Raw genomic sequence first — 22,161 nt, forward strand, 5'->3', positions numbered from 1 at the left:
GCAGCCCAAGGGTTCGCTGTCCATTGCAATGTCAGAGAACACAGTGGAGTTGACCATCGCTGGGCAATTCAGGTAGCTCTAGGGCAGCAGTGTCTACAAGGCCTAGATATTTCCAATTTTCCTCATGTGCTTGGGTTTTATTCGAGTCTTTACTCCTTTATTCAGTATATGAGTTAAGAAAGAAGCGGTTATGAAGAACCTACAATTTTTTTTCCTTCGTCTTAGAAATTTCTGTAATTTTTACATCTAGAAAAAAATGACATCCCTTCATTCATATGACATCCCCTCATTGTTGTAAGCCCCAACAACCAGAATGAATCTTACCGTTCTTGAGAGTCATTATAAAACTATCAACCTAGACAGAAATAGTAAGGTTAATATTTTGACATCAGTTATTTAGGCTAAAGGTGCCTATTAAGCTAACTGCTAGATTCTTTAACTTGTGCTGTATTCATGGATAATTATAGTATTATTTTTAATTTATTTAACCTTGTATTATGTATATCTTGAAGTTATTTATATTTTCGTAAAAAATTAACTATATATTTGGTGTGTTATACCAAACTTGACATGGACAGCCAAAGGAGCATATGTCAATCTTAGTGGAAGTTGTGTCCTACCTTCCTCCATTCCTGCCTCCTACCTCAATCAGAAGTACTATAAAAAAGTCATTACCTAGGATGTTTTTGGAATATGGTTTACGGAAAGGTACCCCTTACACTTAGGCTGATTGATATATGAGTGAATAAGTTGGAAATACTTTTTGTGGGTCCCTTTTATGTTAAGATACATTGTGATTAAGTTTTCTTTTTATTAACAGATTTCTACTTTTTATAGGTGTATGATTTATTTTTGAGTCATTAATTAATTATTGACTTAATAAATGTTTACACCTAACTTCTTTTATGCTTTATTGTACTGAAGCAGCAATATATAATCCAACTTGAATGTTTCTTTCATGACTAGCTTTTGGTGTCTAGGAATATGTTACTGTTAAAAGTGGAGAATATTGTATTAGATAAATTACTTTTAAAGAACACAGATTGTAGAATTACAGATCTAAAAAGAATTGTTGGAAACTTTAGTCTACTTTGATAGAGAACAAAATGAAGACAAAGAACTTATTCTAATTGGGAGTCTTTATAGTATGTTTTCTAACGTTACTTCTTTGTTCCACCAAGAACTGCTTGCTTAAAGCAAGTTTGATTATAGTATTGGTTGAATATTTAAGGTTGATAAAGTAACTGAATTTAACACATTTCCTCCCCACCATTTCTTTTAGGTGAATCTGGACTGGGGAAGTCAACATTAATCAACTCATTATTCCTCACAGATTTATATTCTCCAGAGTATCCAGGTCCATCTCATAGAATAAAAAAGACTGTACAGGTATGTATGCTATAATTGATGATAAGCTGGAGTAATAGTAACACACTCAAAACACATGCTATAACTTTTATTATGCTTCCCTAGAGATAGGTTTTATATTTGGTTTCAGCCGATATAAAGTGGTACATATGATGGTTGGTTAAAAGGAGAGAGAGCAAGCACAGGTAATTAGAGTAATTGTCTTGATTAGACCTTCTAAATTTGTCCCTAGGAGTCTCCTAGAGATTATACTGGGATGTAGTAAATAACACCCTAGAGTTATGCTGTCCAACATGGTAGCTACTTGCCATATTTAGCTATTTTGAGTTTGAATAAAATTAATTAAAATTTAAAATTCAGTTTCTTAGTTACACCAGCCACATTTCAAGTACTCAATAGACCTATGTGGCAGGTGGTTACCATTTTGGGAAATATAGGTGTATTTCCACTATTGCATAATGTTCTATTGGACAGTGTAGAGAAAACATTTGTGGAGAAGCCATTATTATTTAATATTGTGTTCTGTATTAGTGGCGTAGTACCACATGATAGATGAATGGCAGTAGCAATTTGTTATGTTGTACTTCACAGTCTTTAATGTGCATTCAGGTCACCTTGGGGAGCTTGTTAAATTTAGTCCCTGTGTTAGTAGGTTTGAGGTGGACTGAGATTTTGCATTTCTGACAAAATCTTAGGTGATGCTGATACTGCTGACCCATAGACCACACTTCATATGATAGAATAATCTAGGCTCCAGATCTGTACTGTTCAGTACAGTAGCCAGTAGCCACATGTGCTTGTTGAACTCTTAAAATGTAGATAGTCCAAATGGAGATGTTATGCAATATAAAATACATCCCAGGTTTTGACAGTTTAGTATGTAAAAAAGAATATAAAGGATCCCATTAATAATTGTTTACATTTTGCAATGATAATATTTTGGTTATATTAAAGTACATTAATTTCACTTGTTATTTTTAAAATGGCTCCTGGAAGTTTTAATTTACTTACACGGCTCACATTACATTTTTGTTGGACAGCACTCCTCTAAACTATTGAGTGAAGAAATTGTTGGTGGATTGATGGCAGTAGTAATAAATAAGCAAAGAGGAAAGGAGTGAACAATTCTGGCTGGGGCAGGCTTTATTAAGGCTGGGGCTGGATTTGAAGGATTGGTAGTGATTAGCCTAATGCATAAGGTGGAAGGACAGCCTAGAATTTCTGGATAGAAGCTTATGTATATCATACTATAAGATGCAGTTTAGTAATTAGATCCCCAAGAAGTAATTCTGTGAAGTGAATCTTCTGTTTCTTTTTTTTTTTTTTTTTTTACAGTTTTTCTCTGTTTCAAGATTTTTTTTCTGTATCCTTCCTAGAGCTTGAAATTTCACATTACTTACAAAAATGTGTTCTGAAAACTTGACACTAAATTGTTTATTTATTTGATGATCAGTGTTGGCCATTTCAACCCTAAGCAAGAAGAGAAACTTTTAATTTAGGTGTTTAAACTCGAGATAAAGAAACTGTGTATGTAGAAATGTTAAAGGAGCCCCTCAGTGTAGATTCCTAAGTTCAAGAATATTTAGTCTAAAATATGTTGGATCTTAATGCACATGTACCTGCCAGTAGTGTTTTTGGTAATTCCTGCTGGTGAGGAAATTTTCTGAATCCTCTTTGTAGTTCTGGCATGTTGTGTAATGCCAGGTTCACATTAGTAAGTCATTAACGTCTTCCAGGTACTATTCCAGGCAATTTAGGTGCATTAACTTATTTAATTCTTACAATGACTTTAAGAGGTAAGTAGTAGTATTACCCCCATTATATAAATGTGGAAATTTAGGTATGGATATGGCCATATCCCCGAGATCACGTAGTTAGAGTGACAGAACTAGGGTACAAATCTAAACAGTCTGGTTTAGTATGTATCCTATCAAGCTATGCTGTCCCTATACTACTGATACTTAGTACATGCTGGTTTCATAGGTTAGCCAGTTCTTAACAGGTCAGTTAGCTTTCCTTTACTGCATCTCCCTTTTTAATAACGTTTCATCCAGCAAATTGTCAGGTGGTTTTTTGTTTGTTTTTTATTTTTTCACCTTTTTCTCTAAAAATCTTACATAAGGAAATAGCTTTCCCAATTAGGCAATTTAGACAGAATTATTTGGTCAGAGGGGCACCTGGGTGGCTCAGTCGGTTGAGCATCCAACTCGTGATTTCGGCTCAGGTCATGGTCCCAGGATTGTGGGATCGAGCCCCGCATTAGACCCTGTGCTGAGACTGGAGCTTGCTTTAGATTCTCTCTGTTCCTCTCTCTCTGCCCTTCCCCTGCTCACGTGTGTGTTCTGTCTCTCAAAAAAATGATTTGATCAGTGAAGTCCTCTCTTCATCATAATTATTAATATATGAAAGTAGTTAAAATAACATAGAAAATGCCTCTATAAGCTATAAGGCTGATTGATCTGATGCTAACTGGTAAGGGATACTTAAGAGAAGGGATTTTTTGTTTTTTACGTTTTAAATCTCAAATGGTACACCATAATGTTTGCTGTTACTTGTAAGGTTTGAATTTGCAGTCTGGACGCTGGAGGGTATTGACTTCCCTTTAAATTTTAGGCTTGAAATTCCAATAAACTACTGGTGGGTGGTTGATCGAAGCCAATCAACTCATGAAAATTATGTGCCTTACCATGTTTTATTTTATTTTGTTTAATAAAGAGAGAAGAACAATATTTTAGCTTGCTTGATTCATACAATGCAGTGATTTTTGCCAGTGTCTGAACAGATGAAAGTATCAGCATTTGCAATCTCAGAAATTCAACACATAGAAAGAAATATAGCTTGTCATACTCTGTAGTGAAGTATTTGCTCAAATAGTGAGAAATTGCTTGTGATGTAGTTATGACTGTGCTTATTCTGTAATGGTCCACATATTGCAAAATGGATATTAAATAGGATTCATTGTGAAACTGTCATCAGTGATTCTCCTTATTGTAAGACTGAATATTTTTTCTTTTTCCTTTTTATTATATCTTCTCAGTTTTATGCAGTGAGCATGCTTTTATAATTTTTTTTAAAAAATGCCTTTCAGAAAAGAATATAATACCAAAAGATAAAAAGTAGCTCTGGGGAATAAGATTCATATTAAGAATTGGTTCTCAGTCAGTTCAGCAAAATCTCTCCCCTAAAAGTTCTTATGCCAAAAATAAATTTGCCAAACAAATCAGCAAGTTTATCAAAAATACTGACAGACTATGTGGTATTGTCTACCCTAAACCAGTTGCTTAGACCAAAAAACTTGGAGCCATCCTTAACTCCTTTTTACTCTCTACTTCCGCATGCAGTCCATCAATAAACCCTGTTACTTCTGCTTTCACAATATATCCACAATCCTACCACTTTCCTAGTACCATTCCTATCCAGGCTCCATCATTTCTCTTCCTAGATATAACAGCCTAATTCACTTCTCTGACTGTGATCGTCGGCCACTGCCCCAATCTTTTTTAACAAAAACAGTAAGAATCTTCTCTTACAATGTAAATCAGATCCTTTTGAACCTCTGTTCAAAACTCTTCAGTGGCTTTCCATCTCAGAGCAAGGCTGGAGTCCTTACAGTATCTAGAAGACCTTATAAGATTTGCCCTCACCCCTCTCTGTAACCTATTTCCCGCACTTTTCCACTTTTGGCTTATTCTGCTCTGACTAAACCAACATCCTTGCTGTTCTTTGAACAGGCCAATCCTACTTTCTACCTCAGGGCTCTTCCACATCTTGTTTCTCTGCCTTCAGTGTTCTTCCCTGAGATTTCCTGATGGCTTCCTCCCTAACTTTCATCAATTCTCTGCATAAATGCTGCTTTTTCAGTGAGGCCTTGTCTGGCCACCCTATAAACTCCTTCCGGGCCCTACCTTGGCTCTAAATGTATTAAGTTCTGTGAAGGTAGCAACTTCATCTTATTCACTGTAAGCTCATTTCTTAGAACTGCATCTGAAAACTGCATCCAGTATTAATGAATGATTGAACAAACAATTTAAAAAAATGTATATGACTTAGTGTTTAGTTGGGATATTTTGAATTTCAGGATCTTTGAAGTTTTGTTAATCTTTTCTTCTTGGTTCATGATGTTTTATAAATCACTATTTAGAAAAAGTGAAATAATTTTAAATTTGAGAATTTTTGAGGTTTTTAATTTGACAATTATTTTATTGTTTTTTAAAAAATTTTTTCAATGTTGATTTATCTTTGAGAGAGAGAGAGACAGAGAGAGACAGAATGCGAGCGAGGAGAGGCAGAGAGGGGGAGACACAGAATCCAAAACAGGCTCCAGGTTCTGAGCTGTCCGCACAGAGCCCGACGCTGGCCTGAACTCACAAACCAGGAGATCATGACCCGAGCCGAAGGCAGACACTTAACCAACTGACCCACCCAGGCGCCCCAATTTGACAATTTTTTTTTAAAGTTTTGTTGGTTATTTTCATTTTTTTCTTGAGCAGAATTTTTAAAAATTATTAATATGTGGCTTTACACAAAAAGGCATAAATTTTAACTTAAAGCTTGATGAATTTTGTATATGTATCCATATATCCAGGTAATTACCACCTAGATTTGAATATATCTCAGATTATATTCTATTGTAGGTAAGCATTTGGGTTTTCTTTCTTTTTTTTTTTTTTTAACCAATATGAATATTTTTGTACATTGTTTTAGTGGACCTAGGGACTCATTTCTGTTGTGTGTCTGTGCATATTAATATAAAGGTATTTTATTGTTTCAGTTAATTTGCTTTCATATAAGATTGAACATGTCTTCTGTACTTATTAACTGTTCAGATTTCATTGAAGTGTTTTGACCATCTTAATATTTCCTATCTTTTTCTCTTTGATTTGGAGGAGTTTCTTATCTAGATAATTGTCCCTTATATTTCATACATTCAGGATAATTTCTCTCAGGCCAGCATCTGTTAAAGACAGTGCGAGAGGTGCTTTGTTAGAATTCTTTTTACATTTGCCTGTCTCCAAAATAATTCTGTTTAAACTCACTTTACCTTCTCTTAAGGTAACATTTTGAAAGTGTTCTCTTCTATTGTGAACATCTTCCCAACTCTCTCTCTGTCTCTCTCTGAAAACAAAAGAGTAATCAAGGCTTGAGAGTATCTATAGTAAGATTTTTAAAACAAAGTCCTGTGTACTACTATTGAATTTCCTTTTTACCAAAAGTAAGACCTATAACATCTGAGAACTAGATGGATTCTCACTAGAATCCCAGAGAAGTACCCTTTCCTGACTGCACCATGGAAGTATTCCTTGATATACTGGAAACAAGTTCAAGATCCTCTAAACTCTTTTCTTCACTTACCCAGGAGAGAACATAACATGTTCTGAGTCATTCAGTGGATTTAGAAAATAGAATATAGTTTTCTTTTACAGTTGAATGACTCTTCACCAAGTCCAAAAATGTAGCAGATAATCTCCTTTGGAAGCTCATAAATTCTTTCATTGGAGACTGGTCAGAAGTATTACATCTCAGCCCAGACATTTAAGACCAGGAGAAACATAAAATCATGAGTTTCAAAAAACAAATGTCTACAATTTCCCTGACCTGAAAGCTGTCTGGACCACTTCCAACTGTCAAAAAAAAAAAAAAAAAAGACAAAAAGAAAAATCCTGTGATGTAGCCAAATAGGGAGTGAAATTTTAATAAAGACCATGATCTCATAATCTCCTCCCTATTTTCTACTTATAAGAGACTTGTATCATTAATAAGAAATTCCTTCACATTTGCAGTCTTGGAATGAAGGAGAAGCTGTCTACATTGGACAGAGAGATGGTTCTGAGCTTCCTCTGTATCAAAGGTTCTGATTTGAATGAAGTTTTCAGTATTAAATAGAAGTCCTTTGGGATTGATTCCCAGTGTGCTGTCGTGAGCCTCAGGACTCTGGCTCTGCAGCTCCAAATGTGAGCCAACACTCTAGTTCCAGAGTTCTTTATACCAGTGGTTTCCAGACTTGAGAATCCATCACTGGAAGACTTGCTAAAACAGCTTACTGAGTCCCTCTCCCCAGAGTTTGCTCTTTAGTGGGTTTGAGGCAGGACTCAGAGAATTCATATTTCTAATAAGTTTCCAGACTATGCAGCTGCCAGTCAGGATACTACGCTTTGAGAATGAGTGCTCTGTAGTCTTTCTAGCCTGATACAGACTGATTTCATCCTGTATTTCTGGGAAGATTTTAGAGAGGGTACTGTTTATCCTTAGTTCTTTCAGAATATTTCACATTGAATGAAATAGTACCATATTTTCTGTTTTTATTCATATATTTTTTTGTTAATAGAGTGATTAAAATGAAGTGATAGAAAAAAATTGAACGCTTGTTCCACTTCATGTTCCAATCTCAAATATAGGTCCTTAGATTAACAAAGTTTTAAGAAAAATATTACATACAATGATGCATGTACAGTAGTAACTTTTATAATATTGTTATATTTGAAAATTTTTGGATCATATGTCAAGTCAGTTGAAAGGTTGCCAGCTATCTCCAAGGGAAAAACTGCCCTTTATTCTGGGACTAAATCAGTTCTAGTTTCTTTTGTGAAATGAGAGTGTTAGATTTTTTTTTTTTTTAAGTTCTTAGTTGGCAACCTTATATTGGTCCCCTTTAAAATTTTTTTCTTGGGGTGGGGGGTGCCTGGGTGGCTCATTCAGTTAAGTGGCTACTTCCACTCAGGTCATGATCTTGTGGTTTGTGAGTTTGAGCTCCACATCAGGCTCTGGGCTGACAGCTCAGAGCCAGGAGACTGCTTCAGATTCTGTGTCTCCCTCTTTCTCTGCTCCTCCCCTGCTCGCACTCAATCAATCAATCTCTCTCTCTCTCTCTCTCTCTCTCTCTCAAAAATAAATAAACATTAAGAAAATTAAAACTTTTTTCTTGGGGTGCCTGGGTGGCTCAGTCAGTTAAGCATCTGACTCTTAATTTCAGCTCAGGTCCTGATCTTGCAGTTTGTGAGATCAAGCCCCATGGGCTCTGTGCTGACAGTGTGGAGCCTGGTTGGGATTCATTCATTCTCATTCTGTCTCTCTCCCCTCAACCCACTCAAGTGTGTGTGCATACACTGTCTCTCAAATAAACTTAAAAAACCCTTGTTTTTCTTGGTTTGGAAAGTCCTAAAAATCACTATTGCAAATTAAATGGCTACAAAAATTTTAGAGGTGAAAACAGGTGAAAGCAATGAATCCTGTCCTATCCCTAGGATAACATTTTATAGACTCCTTGAGACATTTTTATAAAGCCCAATTAGGAAACTCTCTTGTTGGTGTTGGTCCAATATTGATAGTTTTTTAAAGTATTCACGGGACAGACATTTGAATATCTTACTCCAGGTTTGGGGGCTACAGTGATGACGGACACGATCAAATTTCTTAACGATCTCGCAATCACATGATTTAGTGAGAATATTGCTGCTGTAATGTGTAATAGAGGTTACCTTGGCAAGGTAGATTTTAGTGAAGTAGTAGGAATGGAGGGCAAGATGGCAGTGGATTGAAAAGGGATAGTAAATGAGGTCGTGAAGATGGGATGGCTGTGAAGAAAAGGACAAGAGGGAATACCTGGAGGTTGAGTGTAGGGTACTGAGAGAGTTGTTTGGTTTTTATTTCCAAAAAAGACCTGAGAATGTTTATATCCAATGGAGAATCAATCCCTAAGAGATGAGAGGTTGAAAATAAACTGGAAATAGTCTAAATGGTTGTCAACATGACTCTGAAATGGAGTGATCACATCCCTGGTATATATTGAGAAATGAGCCTCAGGAAGAAAGGGATCTGTTCATTGGAACAGAAGGCAAGACTGTTGCATCAAACAAATTGTGGATGCTCTTGTCTTCATCTAGAGATGAGGTACTTCGCTGAGCGTGGTTGGAGAGATAGTAACGTAGAGCTAGAGAAGAGCCATTCTGGGAAATGAAAGAGGCATGGGACTAGTGAGCACATAAAAGCGTCGTTGGATAGCAGGGAAATTCCTGTCAAATTGAAGTTCATAAATTTTGTGTAACAAAGATATCTGGGCTGGAAAAGAAAAAGAAATAAAGGGTTTAGGAGGGGGTTGCTAATAGAAAATGAAAAGGACAAGACATTTAAGATCTCAATTTAAGGAGGTGCAGGGGATTGAGGTGTAGTGATTTAGTGTAGCAGGCAGAATTCGAATCTTTGGATCAACTTTATTAATAAACTAGGTTTGGGTCTTGATGAGAAGTAGTCTTTAGGCATAACTATTCTACTATTGGTCATTGCCTCTTAGTTTCTTTTGGAACATAATGAAGTATCTAAGATGATACTTACCTTCTCAGCCATTAAATAGAGTAGGTAGTGTTTGTGTTTGAGTAAGTGGAGTATCTCAGGCTGTTTAAGTCTCTTGTTCCACGTCACTGCAGAGCTTTGGCTGTAATGCCACCTCCTGAGTAAGTTTAGGTATAGAGGTAACTCCTGACAAAATTTTAACCCTCTCGTTGAAATTTAGTACAGTTAATTGAGTAACACTTTTTATTTACCTTAACAAATAGCTCTTAAACATTGGTTAGAAAACTTCAGTTATTTAACAGTCTTTTAAAAATGAAAGAAATGAAGCTATGGAGACACTGAAGGTTTGAGTTTGTTGTTGTTGTTTTTTTCCCCTCAGATTGGAAAACTGAACAATATTAGAAAAAAGAGTGCCTTACATTTCTGGGAGTTAGGAGTCCAAAAGAGGCCTCAGTAAATTAATTATACATAAACAATATAATGGGCTTTAGTTTTATTTTTCAGAAAGAAACATAATTGAAAATGCCCTTGATTCATTCCTTCAGCATTAAATTATGCATTTAATGTTAGAGAACTTTTGAGTGATGCCATAAAATATGCTTATGTGACCTGCTTAAGTAAAGTGCATGGGAAAATGGCCATTTGGAATAGATTTCTTAAGAAAAGTTTGAAATTCCTGAACTTGAACTAATTTGTTTTCCATGGATCCCATGAGGATACTTGCAAAACCAGATGATAGGATACAGTCAGATCCTGTGAATGGCACTAGTTTACAGTTATGTTTTCTGGATCTCTTCCATATGTTGCCTTCTTTGTATTTGACCATGTATGGATACAAAGAATTTCATAGGCCAGAAAAGTGGCTTTTATAAACAGACTCTTTAAAGTACAGATCTTAATTTTTCTTACGTCCATAAACAATTAAGTTGTTAAACTGATTATAAAAATAAAAAGGAAACAACGGTCTTAAAATATAAGCTGGTATGGTGTGTGATTAGTATACAACCTATTACTGAAGATAGAAATGGCCTTTGCTTAGTAACAAGGGAACCAAAAGTGGTTTGGGGTAAAATTGGGGAGATGATTCATGTAGAACAATTATATCCTGCATCAATTTCTAATATATAGTACTATGTCATTTAAAAGAATTATTAAGTAAAGGGTAGTATGATTACTTTGGGTAGTTCTGCTTCAGTGACCATTAATGAATAACCTATTGTTATGACGGAGAGGGAAGCCAATTCAAGATATATCAAGATGTTGCATTTGACCAGATTGTCCTTTAAAAAAAATTTATATAATGACAAATAACTAGATTGTCCTTTAACTAGAGGACAACCATTTTTTATTTTTATAAGATATGAACTTTGTAAGCCACATAACACATCTTTTTTTTTTTTTTTTTTTTTTTTTAGTTTTGATAATCTAACACTGATGAGTCTGATTATTTCCTCATTTTGCCTTCCTCATAAGAGTAACCTGGTATCAGACTACCGGTATTATCTTAGCTATGTGGTATGAAACAGTGGTCTCCTATGCAATGCACATCCATTGTTGGTACTGAAAATGGTCAGAAAGCATTAAGAACCCTATTTATTGATGTTTACTTTTTTAATCTAGAGAGAATTCATACTGTTAATACTTATTAACAGATTTCCAATTGTATATATTTGGTAGATAAATAAATACATTTGGGATGTTCAAAATTTTCACCAATAGTTCTACAAGGATTAAAGCAGTTTAGTAAAGAGCATTGGTATAAAAGATAAGACCTTTGCCTCTTATTTGTCTAAAAGATTAGAAATCTATAGACATGCATATCCAAATCTCAGGCAGTGTTTTCAGTGTTAACAGTTTTTTTACATGATTTTTTTTTAACAAAATAACTTGATTGCTATCGACCTGCACTGTCCAATCCAGTGTCACTAAGCTACATGTGGCTATTTAAGCTAATTCAAATTAAATAAACATTCAGCTCCTCAGTTGCTCTAGTCACGTTTCAAGGGCTAAGTAGCCACATGGGCAAGCATCTAATGTATTGGACAGTGAGGGTACAGAACATTTGCATCATCTCAGAAGGTTCTATTGGACAGTGCTGCTACAGACTTTCCTACTCAGTAGTCTCAGTCTCAGTTCCTTGGTCTCTTCATACCTCAGCCAGCCTCTGTAAGAACATGTCAAAAGGGAATGGAAAGACATCATTTCTGTAAGACTGAAAGGTACACCCAACTTTTTCTACCTAGAAATTAGAAATTTTCCTTTCCATACTCTGTTAGCAGACATAAATAGTTGAAGTTGCTTTTCACATATTGATGATTACATTTTTTCCTTAAGTCTAGAAGTACTTAATTCATACCGTCTTATGGCAATTAATATTTAAAGTTTGAATCTAATTCTTCCCTCTTAAATTAGCCTACCAACGTACCTAGAGCCTCTAGTCCTAGTAAGCCCTTGATGTAAATGTACATTGAGGGGTGCCTGGGTGGCTCAGTCAGTTGAGCGTCCGACTCTTGATTTTGGCTCAGTTCATCATCTCAGGGCTGTGGGATCGAGCTCTATGTTGGTCTCTGTGCTGAGCTTGGAACCTGCTTAAGATTCTTTCTCTCTCTCTCTCTCTCTCTCTCCCCCCTTCGCTCCCCCTCTCCCCCACTTGTGTATGTGCATGCTCTCTCTCTCTCTAAAAAGATAAATAAATAAAATTAAATTTAAAAAAATAATAAAAGTGTGCATCAGATGAAAGCCTGTGTTTTTCTGGGGTCATTACTCCCCTTTTCTGTTTAAATCCATGTTTACTTTATCTAGCAGCAGCATATGCCCAAGATGAATGACTTACATGTTCTGATGCAGAGTTTGGGGTTACAGAAAATCTTAGATTGTAGGAGGAATTGTTGTTATTGTTCAAGTCTAATACCCTTTCTCAAATAGAACATTCTTACAAATTGTAAAGAGAACCAAAGATTTTAATCAGAGGTAGTAGGATTTTTTGGTTTTTTTCAGTGCCTGGACCTTTGCTGATCACTTTGATATAAATGTGAAATATAATATTTGAGAAGAGAGTTGGATCTTAGCCATAACATAAACACAAGTGTAAATAATTATGGCCATACTGAGAAAGGTTTGGGAATGTAATAAGTTCACTTGAGTAATTGGTTTGGACCAAACTAGATGGAAATAGTTCAGAAAAGCATTTACTGTAAATGGTAGATTAGATGTACTTGTTTGGTTAATTGCATTTGATTTCTATGAATTACTGAATCATTTAAGCATATTGTTTATTTGTGTTGTTAGACATACATTAGATCATATAGGCATTGTATGACTTTAGTGACTATTACTATTTTATCAGTTCCCATTTTCCTTCTTTATGTCAACTATAAGCCATAAACCCACTACTTACATATGTGCCTTTCTTTCAAGTAACCAGGATTTCTCATATCCACAATAATTGATTTTAAAGAAAATGTGGGTAGATTTAGTTTGCAGAAAATTTCCCAGTTGGTTTTGATTAATGCTCATCTCCCTGCTTCTTACCTTGTAGGAAACCACAGGTGTAATATATGGTATTAATATCTGTGCCAATAATTCTTACAGGTGGAACAGTCCAAAGTTTTAATCAAAGAAGGTGGTGTTCAGTTGCTGCTCACAATAGTTGATACGCCAGGATTTGGAGATGCAGTGGATAATAGTAATTGGTAAGAAGTGTTTGTCATCACTGCTTTATATTGATTGCATTTTGGGTATCGGTGGTTAGACTTTTTCTGCTTAAGATTTTTAAACTTCTCATCTTAGCAGAGGTCACTGAACTTTCTAGTGATATGACTTGAGTTCTTACACCAACTTTGCCACTTACTTGACAATGTTACTTAATTTCTTTGAACTGATTTCCTTTTCTATAAAATGGAGGTAATACCTATCATAGAATTATTTTGAAGACAAATTCTAAAGCAACATGGATACAAGAATTCTCATTATAAGGAAGTTAAAACTTCATTTTCTTCTATAATTTTATCCACTTATTGTATATATTATTTTCTGTTCCATCCTAATTTAAATCTGATTTTAAATGTTCCATTTTTCCATAAGTCATAAGTTAAGAAAACATCCATGGCATTCTATTTAGAAATAGTATGTTATAAACAATATTTTTCTTTGTTTTTGAAGTAAATTTCTGTTAACTTTTAAAACAAATAAGTTCATCATGAAGTTTTTGTATAACTTAATCTGTTAATTTGAAATAAAAACCTCTGTACTTAATGCAGATAACATAATTTGGTTGTGTTTTGACGCTAAATAATTAATTTTTTTCCATTTGGAAAGTTCAGAAATAATGAATCAAGATTTATCCAAGGTGATAACTACTTGTTTTTGAATCAGTATATGTAGAATAATTTGAGATATCTTCCACTGGTTTGATTGGTTTTGCCTATTTAAAAATATTGATTACTGTAGCAGTCCTCAGTTGTACATTCATATGTAGAATTGCAACTTAATTATTTTATTTATCTGCTTTTTATAGCTGGCAGCCTGTTATTGACTACATTGATAGTAAATTTGAGGACTACCTAAATGCAGAATCTCGAGTGAACAGACGTCAGATGCCTGATAACAGGGTGCAGTGTTGTTTATACTTCATTGCTCCTTCAGGACATGGGTCAGTACCTTGATACTTCTGATAATCTGCTGTTGTTTATTATGACTGAACTTTGGGGATATATTTTAGTTATCCATATCTCTGTGGAGTACATTTAAATATATCAGTTGTAAAATCCCAAATTCTATACAAAAATGGCTTATAAAAAACACGTTGTAAGTCCTAGATAAGTTAATAGTAACCTTCACGCGTAGGCTTTTTTTTTTTTTTAACCTGTTCATAAGGAGCAGTGTTTCCATCATGGTTTAATGTTTCAGTGTGGCTAATTTAGCTTCCTTTTGACCACTCTACCACAAATTGAACTACCAAATAAGGGGAAACAGCTATAAAAATTAGCTTACACAAATTTTAAGAAACTTCAAAGATGCAAAGATGTTTTTACTATGAATCTGATAGAAAAGGTTACAAGAAAGGTTAAGTACCAAAGTTCTTAGTGTGCCATTTCTTTCTTCGCTAAATTTCTTTGGCTTGTGTTTCACCTTAGCTATCACAATCATATTGTTTAAGTTTCATATCATCAGTGCTACTCTTCTACTTATTAGGAGTTAAGGTGTAAGTGTCTTATATTCATCTGATCTGATTATTTTTGTTAATATGGCTAGCTTGTATTCCTTTTTTTATTGTTTGTACTTCCTCTGTCATCTGAGTAGATATATATGTCACTGTCAACTGCAGATGTTTGTAATTACTCTTCTTCAATCTTTTTCTTTAGATAGATGACTCTGTATAGCTCAGCCACCTGATGATCAGAGCCACTATCTCTCTACCAGAAGGAACTGGGATATTATACAGCATCAGACTAAATAGAATTACATCATCTAACACCCAGGTTACAGTCGTATAAACCAGTTGCTTCATGAGAGTACCTTTCTCTTCCCTTTTCTGCTTCTTTCTCGATCTTTTTCCTAGAAAGGCTAATAATGCCCATTATCACTATCGTGGTTGAGCAACAAGTCTGAATCATGTAGTTTACCATTTTTGCACTGTCAGATTATAGTGACAAATGTTTCTTTTTTTTATTTCTAATATTCTTCTATAGTGTTCTTTGAGGTTTACATATTGTATAAAATTGATTCATCAACTTAAAAGGCTTAAAAAAAAGATCTCAAAAACATAATACATGGGCACCTGGGTGGTTCAGTCAGTTAAGCATCCAGCTTTGGCTCAGGTCATGATCTTGCGGTTTGTGAGTTCAAGCCCCCATTGGGCTCTGTGCTATAGCTCAGAGTCTGGAGCCTGCTTCAGATTCTGTCTCCCTCTCTCTCTAACCCCTCCCCTGTTCACACTATGTGTCTCTGTCTCTCAAAAATAAATGAGCATTCAAAAAAATTTTGTAAAAACTAACACCCTGTATAGCTTTTCTTGAGTACTTGCTAACTTCTTCCTGATATATGTATGTATTAATTTATTTTTTATTCATTCTAGTTAACTTGCTAGGGCTTTTTCCTAGAAGACAACAGAATAAAATCTTAACTTTTATTTATTTATTTTCATTTTTTTAATCTGCAGTTTAGTCAGTAGAAATTTGTCAGTTTATATCCAGTTTTATTATTTTAGATCTTTTGGACTCTCTCCAAGATTTAGTAATTCTCATGAAACCACATTCCTTCTATCTCTGGGGGAAAGTACATTTCTTAAAATTGCATGGGAAATGAGATTAAAAAAAATTTTTTTTTTTTTAATGATTCAAGCAATGTGTGGTAGCTTTGGGCCATTTCATATTTGTCACAAAGGATGGGAGTTCAAAATTTTTATTTTCTAGGTGTAAAAATGTGCTTTTGAATAGTTTCTCATCTTAACTATTTTTAGACATGGAACAAAGTTTTGCCCATTGGTAGATGCTACTGTGTATTAAGTTAAAGAATAAAACACTGAATTTTATGTAGAGAATTCCTGATCTGCTCACTACAGACTAAAATTGTAGGCAGTCTGAGAGATGAATCAGGGCCTTTCTGTCTTATCTGGGTAGTCCTTTTTGGAGAGGTCCTGTTGTGGAGTAATTATAAATCGGTCCAACATTGTATTTTCAGTGTTCCCCACCTCACCCCACCAAGTATTGTCACTAAACGACTGTTAGTTGCTATTAAGTTTAAAAGCTGACTTGGAACTTGAATTTTAAAATGGTATTTTTATCCTTTTGAATATTGATTGCCACTTAAAAAAATCAGTTTCATTCAGTGAGTTTTATATGGAAGGTTTTTTTTCCCTAAGAAATATATGTATGTGTATATTAAATATTTGTCATTTGCCCTGTAGTCATTTTATTTATTTTGCTGTAGGCTTTGAGGTTCGATAGTTCTCCCCCTCTAATATGGGTTTATCTTCTAGAAATTCTATAAAGGACTTTCCATTGTTTAAAAACAACATTTAAAAACTAAATTTCTTGGAAAAGATGACCTGAAATAAAACTAAACGGACAGAGGAAAAATTTCAACCAGAATGTAATCTACATGTGAACTAAATGTTTTCTGCTGTTGACATTTTGTAAGCTTCTGAAATTTGTATTCTAATTTAAAAGGGCAGAAGGGTTTTATCGGGGCTTTTATAAAGATTTTACCTTTTTTTTTCTAAAGTTTAATTTTTAAACTGATTTAAATGTTCTTCGGCCTGGTTTTATATTTAAGAAGTTGACTTTACCAATTTCCTTGTCATGGTTGTTTTTTAGTGTCTTTCTCTTTAAAAGTTGAGATAATAAATATTCAGCAAGTGCTGTTTTACTGTTAAGTGTAAAGCCTTGTTAACTTAGATTTTGATTTTAATATTTTGTATTAAACGCTCTTAAGATGTATTAAAATTTCAGAGTAACTGAATTCTTTTGTTTCTGGTTTAATGAGGTGGTATTCACGATAATTTAAATTTGTTATGAGTAGAATCTGGAAAGGGAACCGTAAAAATTTATAGATCTGAGATTGATTGATTGGGCCATGGCTTTTATATTTAGTGTTGTGTGTTATGACTGATGAAAAGAAGCAAAATTTAAGATTTTTTGGAGTTGGATAGGTTCTTTCAGTTAGCCTTTGTGAATAAGAGTGCTATTTATAGGTAATACAGTGTTATTCCAGCGACAGTCTCTTTTCTGTAGTGTTCCCTATTCTCTGAATGCCAGCATCACATTTCAAAGGATTCAGGATAAGGAGAATTAGAATAGAAGGTAGTTGTCTTCTCCGTATCTGCCTTCCTACTTCATAGCCCTGTCTTTCTGTCAGTCAGTGTCACTACCACAAAGAGGTATAGTATCGTTTATTACTTGTTAGTAAAAAGGAATACCTCTTTAGTCTCTGGGCCCCTGTTCCTCCCAACTTTATATATTTATAAACACACACACACACACACACACACACACACACACACACACACACACGACCTACATGTAACTATAGTACTCTAAGAGAACTCTAACAAGGACTTTCTCTTTATAATGTTAGTAAAATTCATAATGAAACTAGATCTTTATTCAATTTTTGTCATGGTTTATAGGTTAAGGAATACCAATTTAGAATGATATTTCTAAGCAGAATACTCCCATCATCTTCATTTATTTTTATGGAATATTAATTTTTAATCTGTAGTCTAGATGTGAGGAATTTCTTGGGTTTTCATTTAGAGTTATTTGAAAACATAAAGAAAATCACAGGAACTTACTTTTTTGGTCAACAGATATTTGGACAGCTTCTCAAGTGACACTGTACTGAGTGTTGGAGATACAGATGAATGAGACAAAGGTCTTGCTCTTAAGGATCTTCTAATGAGAAGATGGGGAAAACAAATATACGTAATTGGCAAATTAAGTGTTGTGATCACTTAGAAGATGACTAGGTGTTAGGTTGGAGATGGATTCCCAGAGGAAATGAGAATTGTAAGCCAAGTCCTAAAGGACCTATAGGAATAGGGATTAGGCAAGCCAAGTAGAAAGGGGATGGGAATGGAGAGTGTTTCAGTCAGAGGCAGTAGCCAATGACCAGTGATCAAAGTATGGTTCTTTCAAGAAATCATGGGTAGTTCAAAAAGGAGAATTACAAGCAGGAGGTGGCAAAAGATGCTACCAGATGCTAAGCGATGAGAACAGCCTGAGAGGCTATGTCTTCACAGGCCTTGTAGGCCATGCTAGCCAAGGAATCTGGCCTTAAGTAAGGTTTTCAGTCAGAGAAATGACTCATTCAGATTTGGAGTTTAGAAAGAGCTTTCTGACTGCAGTGTGCATGGTTTGAAGGGAAACCGGATGTATTCTAATAGTAGCCCATACCAAAGGTCTTCATGGCCTGACCCAAAGTAATATATTTATTTGTTCAGCAGATCTTGTGGAATCTTTGGGAGTGAGAATTAGAGGAGGGAGGAATCCTGGATTTCAGCCAGGAGTAATTGGATGGATTGTAGTACCATTCTCAAAAATAGCACAGAAGAGGAGAGAAAATTTGGGGGTTCAGATGAGCTTTTGATTTCAAGGAGCCTCAATGGGGTGTCCAGGTGGTATTTCCACTGGGTAAATACAAACTGGATCATACAAGTGAGATCAGGGCTGGGTGTGAAGATTTGAGATCTACAGAAGATGTTAGAAGTCACTGTGGTTGATGATAAGCATACAGAATGTAAAGAGAGAAGAGGACCTAGTAGAGTATTCTGAGGAATACAACACGTAAGAGACTAGCTTACAGAGAAGATCCTTAAAAGTACCCTTAGGGAGTAGCTTGTGAGAGGGTAATATCAAATGCTGCATAATGGGTAAATTTAAAAAATAGTAGTAAACACCACAATATTTAGGAGTTATTGATGCTAATTATATTAGCAGTATGAAAGTATTTCATGACCCCCCCTTTTTTTTATTAGTTTTTAAATGTTTATTCATTTTTGAGAGAGAGAGACAGAGTGTGAGTAGGGGAGGGTCCGAGCAGGAAACACAGAATCTGCAGCAGGCTCCAGGCTCTGAGCTGTCAGCACAGAGCCCATTGGGGGACTCGAACTCAGGAATGCTGAGATCAGACCTGGGCTGAAGTCGGATGCTTAACCGACTGAGCCACCCAGGTGCCCTATTTCGTGACCTTCTTGGAAGTATAACAGCCAAGTGGAGGCAGCAGCCAGATTGCAGTGGGTAAAAAGGGATGATGAAGATGATTCCCTTTTGAGCCTTTTATCTGAGAAATAAAGATGGAAGCAAGAATGGAATATGGGACTCAAAAAGGACAATCTTTTTATTGAAAAAACCGATTTCCCAAATTTTGAGTAGTATGTACAGAGGCTATTTTAGGAAAACCTGTTAGGAGCATTTCTGGTTTTCCTAATTCCTCTGTAGAGCCCAAACCCTATGACCATCGTATTCAAGGGCAGGAGTCAAAGCCTTCTTAACCACTTCAGTGCTTAGTGAGGTCCTGTTCTACCTGGCCTAACTGTTGCTGGCCCAGTACATCATCAGAGAGTGTTTCTGATAAGTAAAGTCGTTCCAGTGTATTTAATTTAGCACTGGGGATGTGAATGATCTCTTCTCACAAATTGATAATTCAGTCATATTAAATATTGTGTCTTTCAGACTTAAACCATTGGACATTGAGTTTATGAAGCGTTTGCATGAAAAAGTGAACATCATTCCACTTATTGCCAAAGCAGACACACTCACTCCAGAGGAGTGCCAACAGTTTAAAAAACAGGTGAGCAAAAGAAGCTTGAACTCTTGAATTTCTCATACCATTCATGTAATTTGCAGTTTTTGTATTTTCAGTATAATGTGTTACAATGTATTCCTCTTGCTACTTTATTATATATTTATTTATACTGTATTAAAAGTAACTATTTAAAATTTCTTGCCGTAGTTTTCTCCTCAAAGCTATTATCCATTATCACAGTGCCCTTATCCTTTGTCGACTTAAATATTTTAGTTGTTTCTGTTACAGCCTCCTCCACCACTCTGCTCCACACCCTTTAGGATTATTTTTTTAGACTAAATTTCCAGGAAGAGGATTACTTTTTGGAAGGGTATGATTACTTTATAGTTCTTTTTTCCCCCTATTTTGTCATGGTGCTTTCCCCCCAATAAAACAGATTTTTTTTTTTCATAATAGGCATATTTGTTTCAATGACTTACCAATGTTGTTGTTTTTAAAGCTTTTTTGGAATTAAGTGGCACTTAATCATTTCTTTAACTTTTAATTTAATTTTCCAGAAGGGAGGAACACTTTGTAAAGCAGGGGTTTACTTTTTCCTTAGTGTGTTTGGTTTATTATAACATTTTATGAAATATAGGGTGAATCTGGAACTGTGCTCCTATACCAGTAGCTTATTTTTTATTTTAAGCCAAGCTATATTTTTTAAACTGCAGCTACTTTGTATAATACTTAAAAATAGGTCATAGAGTTATTATCTCTTTCTTTAAAGTCCCCTTTGTTTTTTCACTTTTTTCTATATGAATTTTAGAATACCTTGCAACCTGCTACAAAAACAAAAATCTGTTGAGATTTGCTTTGAAGTTGTGCTAAATCTGTACACTCTGGGAATGTTTTAGTTCATTTTTATTATATTTGGTATTTCTACTAGAAGTATATGTTTATTTACTTTACATTTATTCACTACCATTTTTATTTTTTAATGTGCTTTTTTCTAAGTTCAAATACTAATTGTTGGTTGTGATCTCTCCTCTTTTATTTGTGATTTTATTTATTTGGGTTTTTTTCTCTTTTTGATAAGTCTGGCTAGGGTTTTATCAATTTTACTAATTCTTTCAAAGAAACAACTCTTAGTTTTATTGATCTGTTCTATTGTTTTCAGTTTGTTTGTTTGTTTGTTTCTCTATCATTTATTTCTGCTCTGATCTTTATTATTTCCTTTCTTCTGCTGGCTTTAGACTTTATTTGCTGTTCCATTTCTGGCTCCTTTAGATGTAAGATTATGTTGTATATTTGAGGCTTTTCTTGTTTTTTTGAGGTAGACCTGGATTACAATGTACTTCCCTCTTAGGACCGCCCTTGCTGCATCCCAAATGATTTGTACTATTGGGTTTTCATTTTCTTTTGCTTCCATGTATTTTTTTTTAAATTTCTTCTTTAGTTTCCTGGTTAACCCATTTGTTCTTTAGTAGGATGTTCTCTAACCTCTGTGTATTTGTGGTCTTTCCAATTTTTTTTTTTTTTTTTTTTTTTTTTTTGGGCGGTGGGTAGCTTTAAGTTCTATAGCATTGTGGTCTAAAACCACGGATGGTATGATCTCAGTCTTTTTGTACTTGTCGAGGGCTGATTTGTGACTCAGTATGTGATCGGTTCTAGAGAAAGTTCCATGTGTACTCAAAAAGAATGTATAATCTACTGCTTTAGGATGAAATGTTCTGAATATATCTGTTAAGTCCATTAGTTCCAGTGTGTCATTCAAAGCCATTGTTTCCTTGTTGGTTTTCTGCTTAGATGATCTGTCCATTGTTGTAAGTGGGGTGGTCAAGTCCCCTACTGTTGTTATTATCAATGAGTTCCTTTACATTTGTTATTAATTGATTTATATATTTGGGTGCTCCCAAGTTGGGGACATGCATATTTATAATTGTTAGATCTTCTTGATGGATAGACCCCTTAATTATGATATAATGCCCTTCCTCATCTCTTGTTACAGTCTTTAGTTTAAAATCTAGTTTACCGGTTATAAAGTATGCCTATTCTGGCTTTCTTTTGGCATCAGCGTGATAGATGGTTCTTCATCCCTTCACTTTCCTTCTGCAGGTGTCTTTAGGTCTAGAAGGAGTCTCTTGTAGGCAGCATATAGATGGGTCTTGTGTTTGTTTTTTTTTTAATCAATTCTGATACCGGATGTCTTTTGATTGAATCATGTGGTCCATTTACATTCAGAGTGATTATTGATAGATCTGAAAGTAGTGCCATTGTGTT

General features: G+C 34.9%; 1 protein-coding gene across 10 annotated transcripts in view; it reads left to right on the forward strand.

The window, feature by feature from the left end:
* Positions 1-22,161, forward strand: part of SEPTIN7 (septin 7) — a 116,693-nt gene that overhangs the window by 65,600 nt on the left and 28,932 nt on the right. For all 10 annotated transcript variants that reach the window (XM_045052606.1, XM_045052608.1, XM_045052605.1 and 7 more), the window contains 4 exons: positions 1,283-1,389; positions 13,246-13,346; positions 14,171-14,305; positions 19,827-19,944. In XM_045052606.1, the coding sequence (XP_044908541.1) occupies positions 1,283-1,389; positions 13,246-13,346; positions 14,171-14,305; positions 19,827-19,944 (461 nt within the window). The remainder of the gene's footprint in view (positions 1-1,282; positions 1,390-13,245; positions 13,347-14,170; positions 14,306-19,826; positions 19,945-22,161) is intronic.

This window comes from Felis catus, chromosome A2 (genome assembly GCF_018350175.1).
Source record: "Felis catus isolate Fca126 chromosome A2, F.catus_Fca126_mat1.0, whole genome shotgun sequence".
Taxonomy (NCBI): domain Eukaryota; kingdom Metazoa; phylum Chordata; class Mammalia; order Carnivora; family Felidae; genus Felis; species Felis catus.